Genomic DNA, 8,165 nt, shown 5'->3' with positions numbered 1-8,165 from the left:
CCTCCTCGGGCCACCTCCTTGGGCCACACTGCACAGGCCCTGGGACTCCTCAGACTGGAAGACCCCACCTCGCCTTAAGGTCCTAGCCCAGCAGGCAGGGCCGTGAGCTGTTAGAAAGGAACCTGGGCTTGGGGGCCAGAACAGAGGCATTAATGCAGCTGCTGGACAGCAGAGGTGGTAATGGGCTTCCTCCCACCACCCCAGTTACAGCCTCCGCCCATCGGGGAGCCCACCCACCCCAGGAGGCCCAGGGCCCAGAGGTGAGCGGAGAGCAGACACCTCCTTGCTCTGCCGGGGCTGCCTCAGCCTCTGGTGGCCTCAGGGCCTGAGGACACACTGTAGCCCTCCGCCACCCCCTGGGCCTGGCTGGCCCTGGCTCCGGCTCTTCTGTGGCCCGCACACGGAGGCCCCCAGAGGGCCTCCAGGTCTGTGAGGGGTGAGAGCTGTGCAGTGAGCACCTGTCGCTGGGCGTGGGCAGGAAGGGCACGTGTCCCCCTTGAAGAGGTCCCTGCCGACTGCCTGGGCAGAGGGGTCCCGGGTGGGGCGGACCCAGTGAGGCCATGGCTCAGGTGTCCTCTCCTGAGCACAGCAGAGAGTGCCTGAGCTGCAGGCCAGGGGACTGACCTGGAACAGAGTGGCCATTTCGCGCCCCACCCCCACCCCATCACACACCCTAGCCTCAGGGAGTCCACCTGGACATACACTGGCTGGGGGCTCAGAGGAGCCCCCCCAGTGTCCCTGATCGTCCTGGCTGTCACACCTTGCAGTGCAGCCTGGTCACAGCCTGGCTGTGCCCCAGCCACCCTGAGGGGCCACCCCGCTCAGGGTTCCCCCCTTGGAGACACATCTCCTCACCCAAGAGGAGGGAAGTCAGTCTGGCGTTTTACAGCAAGTGGGATTCACCATGTATTACAGCCCAAAGCAGAGACGTTCCACGTCCCTTCTCTGCTGGCAGGGGTGTCTGACCACCCTTCCCTGGAGGACCACGGCCCAGCACCAGCCTTTCCGGTCAATGCATCGTGACCTCCACCAGCATCACGACTGAAATGGGGAGGTGCAAAAGCTTCCACGTCCCTCCCTGGGCCTCCCTGGGAGGCAAGGACCACCACAGGTGCCTGGTGGGCAAGCGAGGGCTTGGGATGCCAGCACGTGACCAAGGCCAGTGAGGTCTTCAGTTTGGCTTCCTTTGGAGGTGCCTCCACCAGAGATGCCAAGGAAGTGAGGTTTAAATGGGACACAGGACACAGGGAAGACAGGCCAGGGCCGGGCCATGATGGAAGCCTCTGATAGATGCTCCAGGGTCGGCTCCTGCCAGGCTCCTTCCCCTCCCCTGTGGGAGCTCCTCCGAGCCCGGGTGGTCTCCCGGGACACAGGCCATTAGACCGTGTGCTTGGAAAACCTCTCTGCTGCTTAGGCCTACCTGCCTTACAGGACAAACTCCAAATGGCACTAACCCGCTTGCATCTCTGAAGTCCTCCCTTACTGAAAGCTCCTGCAGATGTCCCCAGCCTCCACCCAGACGGAGGGCCAGGAGCACGCAGACAGGTCTTCTCCGAGGATGGCTGTGGGGCTGAGCCCCGCCTGCACCCAGCACCAGGCCAGATGTGCGAGCTGTGGACGGGTGGCTCTGCCAGGACTGAGGGCCAACGAAAGATGCCCAGCCGAAGGCAGGGGACCCACTAGGTCTCTTTGTGCTACAGCCAAGGGGACCTGGTGGGCTTCCTCTCTCCCCCAAAGGCCAGGAAAAAACCTCCCTGCTCCTGGCCATGGGGCAAAGCAGGGCTGTTTAGGTCTCCAGGACAGCACTGGCTTCCCCAGGCCACCTGCCCCACCAGCACCAGCTCAGACGAACCGCGGCCCAAAGGCCACACAGCAGAGCGTGTGTGACAGCCAACGGGGCAGGAACCCACTGTCCCAGGATGGGGCCGACGCACACATGGTCCTGCCTCCATGCAAGTTTCAAACGTGTTGTTTATTTGCTATTTTGATGACTATAAATAAGTGTTTCCACTATGGAAAAGAAAGTTAGCACAGTACATTCTCACGACTGGGTAATGGATTTTCTGAAGTCGTCTTCATTAGGGCAAAAACTTAGAAAAAAACAACCTGAATGTTGGAAGTCAGTTCTTTATATAAAGTCCCTTGTAAAAACAAAACAGAATAAAAACAAACCAAAAAGAAGGGTGCAGGGCAAAATTTAAAAAAAGAAAAAGGGAAAAGACAGGAAGAAAGAACACAACGGGAGCCGACTCATTGCTCCTCCTCAGCCACCTCCTTGGTCTCGTTCTCAGGCTCCTTGCCCTCCTTCACCGAAAGAGCTTCTAGCTTCTCAGCTACTTTCTCGGCACTATCATTTTTGCCAGATCCTGCCAAGACACAGGAACGCAGTAAGAAAGAATCACCGCTCTGCCCAGCCCCGTGGCAGCGGACAGACCACTTCCCTGTGTGCCTCCGGGTAAACACGTGCTCACGCCTGGGACCCCGCTCAGGATGCTTGGCGACCAGCATGGGGCCCTGAGTAAGCAGGTGACCACGAGGACCTCTCCAAGCCTCTGCAGCCCCTGGGAGACTCCAGGAGACGTCGTGACTTGGCTGCTAGGCCAGGCCAGAAAGCACATGCACGGGGCCCCAGTGGCTGGCTTGCCCCTCAGAAAGCACCCATGTACCGGGGTGGCTGCATTGCCCTTAACAGGTCAAAGTGGTCACAGCCTCCCGGAATGCTGCTGTGGCAGACAGAAAAAGCACCCGCCTGGGGCTGCAGTCAGGTGCAGAGTGAGTCTGCAGAGCCCCCCCGGGCGCCCGCCACCCCATGGGCATGGCACCTTTCTTTTCTCTCTCTTCAATCTCTTTCCTGCATTCTTCAAACTTCGTTTTGAATTTCTGTGCATCTGCAGAGGTGAGAAAAGATACCCCCCTTAAGGTCCCTGAGCAGTGAGGAGTACGTGTCCTGGTGGGTCTGAAACTCCAAGATTCATAAGGCCTGTCCCCGGCTGCCCCAACCCTCCACCTCCCTGCCTGACTTGGCACCCATCTGGGCAGGGCAGGGTAGTCTTGCTCCTGCCAGGCGCTCTGCTCTCTGCTCCTGCAGGCCCCATTCCCAGAGGAGAGGCGAGGTCCACTCAGCACTGGATGTTCAGTTACTGGGGTGCTGAGCCCCAGCACCCAACCAACCCCCCAGGGCCCACTGGGTGCTGCTTTTGACAACCCGAGCTGGAAAGATGTCCCAGCAGGGGAGAGGTCTGCCTGGGCACTGCCCTTGCTGGCACTCAGGCCATGGTGAGAGAACAGGTCGGCCCTGGGCAGACTGCCAGCACAGGCCTCTGTGAACTCAGCAAAGGAACCACACTGTCATGGACTCAAGAGTCTGGGCAAGACCTCGAGGGCACCGAGATCCCTTCCCCGAGGGCCCATCAGGCAGGGCAGGAACAGTCCCCACCACACGCTTCCCAGCTGCCGTCAACTCTCCCAGGAAAGCAACAGCACTGGCGTCTGCAACCAAACCGCTACACCGTTAAGAAGCAGCGGCAGGCTGGCCCAGGCCTGCTTACTCTCGGCGTTAAGGAAGCGGATGGCCAGCAACTCCTGCTTGGGGCACTCGTCAGCGAAGTCTGCGTGGGTATTCCAGACCCAGGCACGGTCACTGCCTGCGTTCGGCTTCAGCTCCATCATTGGCGTGACTGGAGAGAGAAGCCCCATGAGAATGGTGCAGCTATCAAGCTGGCCCACCCACCCTGACCCCTGAAGGCCCGAATTGGGGCAAAACAGGCCTGGTTTGGGGTTTGCCAACCAGGCTCAGACAAAGTCCTGTGGGGTCTGGATTTTACCCAAACCTCTGAAAACATCCTATGTTCACTTAAAGCCAGGACCGCCCTAAATCTGGGAACAGGGTGGCCCATTCCCTGACCACGAGGACACCTCAGCGAGGGTTTCCAATCCCAACTCAGCCAAGGCCTCCAATGCCACCATAGTTGCTCACGCCCAGCCCCACGGCCCTGCCCCTGTCTGAGCAGCCCCCAGACCCAGCGCAGACATGGGCCACAAGGCCTGGTGCGCCCAGCCCTTCCAGTGAAGGGCACCCACCACGTGGCTGTGTCCATGCTTGGCCGCTCCATCTGGGACCTGGCCCACAGAAAGTGGGGAGCGGCAGAGGAGCGGAAGCCAGGACGTGGAGTGATCACTCAGGAAGGCCATGGTCAGACCAGGGCAACCACTCTCAGCCTTGCACTGTCCAGGGACACCACAGGGAACGAGGCCACCAGAAGTGGACACTGAGGGCCTCGTGACCTGCTCGTACGTCACAGAAGGTTGAGCCACGGCCGGGAATAAGCACAGCTGTCCATCTCCTTAGACCTCGCACAGACTCAAGGGGGACGAGCTCCCCAAGAAACAGGAGCACCCCAGAGCCACGCTCACCCCACGGCCCTGGCAGAAGCCTCCTGAGATACAGGACATGCCCAGCCTCAGGAATACGTCACATTCTAAACCGAGAGCGTCATCCCAGCCCACAGACACCCAGTGATCCCGCATTCCTACAGGGCACCAGGCCTGGGACCCACCTGCAGCTCACAGCAAACAACCCAGTGACTGGCCTGGCTCTGAGAAAAGCAGGGGGTCAGGGAAAACCCCCAGGGAAACACCTCAAATTGGGTTGGAAGACAAGGACCAGGCCAGAGCTGATGGCCTGGGCAGGGTGGGAGGACCATGGGGCAGGGACATGGAGTCTGGCCCGTGAAGGCCAGGGGGACTGTGGTGCCAGGAGGCCCCTCCCTGCTCATCTGGCCACATCACCCTCCAGGGCTGCTCCCTCTGGTTCCTGCCAGGGTCACCTGTGTGCCCAGAGGAGGGGCCCTGCCCCGCCGGACACTTTTGCTTCCAGACACACACTCGCGGCTCCAGAGCAGCCCAGTAACCAAGGGACTGAAACGGGGGGAATCTTACTGTCACCCCTTCGCCAGCCAAGCTGCAGGTGGCTTTCCCTGGACGCCCCACACTGTGCCCGGGGCCACCTACTGTAGTGGTTGGCGCAGATCTTGAGGGTCTTGTCCCTGCGCATGAGGAGGCGGATGGTCCCCTTCTCCTTGTGCTTCAGCAGTTTGACGTCCCCGGTGCCCCGCTCCTTCCACTCTGGGAGGTCGTTCTCTGAAGCGAACCGGAACAGCTTGGCCCGCCTTTGAGGAAAGCCATTGAGCGAGGGGTTAGGCAAGCACGGAAGGGGACGAATGAGCCTGCGCCCGCGGCGTCACGAGACACCCTTGCCTTTCTTTTTACTCCCAGAACCACAAGTCAAGACGTCAACAAAAGAGTGAGGCGGCTCAACAAACTCCAGGTTTTTACTTCACAATAAAAAAAGAAAAAAATTTCCTAGAAGTTGCAACATATTCCAACAGAAAGACCTGACCTCTCAGAGAGCCCACCACGTCCTGGGCAAGGCTGCAATCACGGGACGGGGGGCTCCCTGGCGTCCCCGGCGCCACAAGGGCAGCACGAAAGTAGGCAGGAGCCGAGGAGCCTTCCCTCTGCTGGGAAGACAGGGCTGCAGGCCTCTGCTCAGGCCGCCAGGCTCTGGCCCAACAGCCCGCCTTCCTGTCCAGAGCAGCCCTGCCCTTTGCTTCCCCACAGGACCCCAGCTCAGCCGGTCCCTTTCCTGTGGAAGACTCTGCTCTCCGAACTCAACTCTGTCAAGGGAGATGCATCCTCAGGAAGAAGTCCCAGGCCCATCATGAGGGCCCCAACCCCCTCAGGATGCCAGGAGGTGCAGCAGCATTTCTATGCAGATCAGAGACCCAGAAAACCAGTATCTTTATGGAGCCGCCCAGCACCCTCTGAGACCCAAGGGGTGCAGACAGCTTCTCCTTCCCCAGACCCTTGGGAGTGGTGGGGAGGGGCTGGTCTCTCCAGCCTCCCTGTCTTAGAGGGAGGAGTCGCAGTGCTGGGATCCCCTCTGCTTCCCTCCCCTGACCCACAGCAAAGCACTCAAACCATAACCTGGCATCTTGGACAGAATCTGAATGGGTGGAGAGTTTGCTTCCCCCTGATTTCCACTAACTTGTAGCTACATTAGCGTCTCCTGCGATCCTGCGTGTCCGCGCGGTGCCGTCACTTTGTTGCACACATCTGGATGCACGGCTTCTGTGACCACTGCTTCAAAGTGACACGGCCACCGTAGCTTCTTGTTGAAAGCACCAAGAATCACGTATGATTTTTAAAGAGTAACTTTAATGACTATAGCACTGCCCACTCTCATTTGTAATTCCAAGCATTGTTTTGTATACTAAAAGTATTGAATTGGAAATTCATAAACTTCAAAGTACCCCCACACTTAAGGAAAAAAGATAATAGTAAAGACCCGATGCTCAACCAGCGGCAGGGGGCTGAGAGAGTCTTAGAGGCAAGGGTGGCAAGGACAGGGGTCTTGGGGAGATGTCCCTTGTGGACAGAGCAGTGGTAACGTGACACCTGGGAGTGCCCATGCCCTCCCCAGGACTGGCCTCAGGGCAGCAGGGACACCCAGGACCTAGGAATGAGTTGATTCTAACAACAGCCTTGATTTCCACGTGGGAGTAGCCATCACAAAACTCTCCGTGTGGTTAAAGGTCAAGCCAAGACCTTGACACCCGTAAAAACCAGTTACTATCTTATACTAAAAATGCCTACTTCTGAAAACACACCAACTTACTTACATTTTAAAAAGCTCCTCTTCATCTTCTTCCAGCGTTTTAATTTCTTGCTCAGGAAGAGAAACTATTGGTTCAAACTGGGGGTCATGGTTGGACTCGTCGGCATTCTCGGTGGAGGTGTCGTGGTCCTCGTGAGTGTCCTGTGGAGGAGGGTGGAGATATGACCCTACTGGCCACGCCAGAGCTCACCAGTGGCCACAGCCATCATCCCCACTAGTGAAGGGCCTCACCACAAAGCAAGGGATTAAAAAAGCCTTTCAACCCAAAGCTTTTCTCCGGGATCTGCAGTGAGACACCGGACTCCGACACCCTCCCCCAGATGCAACAACCACACCTGCACAAACTGACTGGTCTCCCTAAACCCTGAAGCTCCCAGTGCCGGGGAGAAACTGCCCCAGGCTCCTCATCTGCAAGATGCAGATGCTGGTACTGCCACGCACAGACTACGGACACGATGATGGAGGAAAGAGAGCCTAGAAAGAAACACTACCGCTAAAACAAAGCAACCCTTTGAGTTTTTGCTGGTTGAGAAAAATCTGTGTTCTTGCTTAAGAGGAGAAAAAGTTGTGATGGGTCTGCTAGCGTTTATACAGGACTCACATTTCTGCCGGCAGTTATACCTAGGTTGGGAAAATTACGTTTAAAATTCAAAAGAATTCACACAAGAGCCACAGAATTCTAATCCAGTACAAAGAACTAACTGTAGAGCACAAAGGATCATGTTTTAGGTTGTCTCACGGAGCACGTGGCTTGGCAATCCATAGCCCGGGAGGATAAGACACCCAGACTTAGCTCCCGGGCTCTGCCCAGAAACGCAGGCCTTCGCCGACTCCTCGGCCGGATCGCACCGGGCCGCACGGCCACCCCCGGGCCCCCGCTGCCACAGGCCACCCGCCGGGTCGCGCGGGAGCGGAGGCCGGTGGCGGCTCAGGGACCAGCACCGGATGAATGGGGCTTTGCGCGGGCCGCGGGCGGGCGGGGGCCGTCTCGGTGTGGGGCCCTCGGGGATCGAGCGGGAGGCCTGCGCCTGCCCGCGGCCCGGCGGCCAGGAGTGAGAGCGAGGCCCGGCCGCCCCAAGGTCACGCGGCCCCGCGCCTGAGCCCGCTGGCCGGCGGGGGTTGGCGGCGGCACGGGCCTCCCACGTGGCCGCCGGCAGCGGCCCCGGCCCGCCCGGCCCCCGGCCCAGCCCGCCCAGCCCGGCCCACCTTGGCGGCCGCCATGGGCGCGGCGGCGGCGGCGGCTCGGCTGGCTCGGTCGTCGCGGGCTCTGCGGCCTCTCGGCGACTGGTCGCAGCTCCTTCCTCCGCGTCTGGCGCCGGCACCTCCCGCCCGCCCTCTCTTCCCTCCGCCCCGCGACCCGAACCCCGACCCCTGACCCCGGCGGCGGGAAACGCGCCGCGATTCAAAACCAGCGCAGCTTTATTGGCTCAGGCGGCGGACACTCTCATTGTCCAGCCCGCCCCGCGCTTCCCGCCAAAACGCCCGCAGC

The 8,165-nt window shown here is 59.6% G+C and overlaps 1 protein-coding gene and 1 non-coding gene across 2 annotated transcripts; both read right to left on the bottom strand.

Moving 5' to 3' along the window:
- Positions 1 to 1,953: 1,953 nt before the first annotated feature.
- On the bottom strand, positions 1,954 to 8,027 carry RANBP1 (RAN binding protein 1). Its single transcript, XM_022551162.2, has 6 exons — positions 7,883 to 8,027; positions 6,681 to 6,817; positions 5,011 to 5,168; positions 3,549 to 3,677; positions 2,823 to 2,888; positions 1,954 to 2,366 (listed from the first exon to the last, which is right to left on the bottom strand). The coding sequence occupies exons 1-6, from the start codon at positions 7,895 to 7,897 to the stop codon at positions 2,251 to 2,253; spliced, it is 621 nt and encodes a 206-aa protein (XP_022406870.1). The 5' UTR covers positions 7,898 to 8,027; the 3' UTR covers positions 1,954 to 2,250.
- LOC115804133 (small nucleolar RNA SNORA77) lies at positions 2,657 to 2,782 on the bottom strand. The gene has a single exon (XR_004024984.1). It is a non-coding gene; the product is annotated as a small nucleolar RNA SNORA77 (small nucleolar RNA).
- Positions 8,028 to 8,165: the final 138 nt, after the last annotated feature.

This window comes from Delphinapterus leucas, chromosome 14 (assembly GCF_059928025.1).
Source record: "Delphinapterus leucas isolate spDelLeu-1000000601 "Yukka" chromosome 14, BTC_Dleu_Yukka2, whole genome shotgun sequence".
In the NCBI taxonomy this organism is placed as follows: Eukaryota; Metazoa; Chordata; class Mammalia; order Artiodactyla; family Monodontidae; genus Delphinapterus; species Delphinapterus leucas.
Note: the sequence above shows the minus strand (reverse complement) of the source record. Positions and strands in the feature narration are given on the sequence as shown.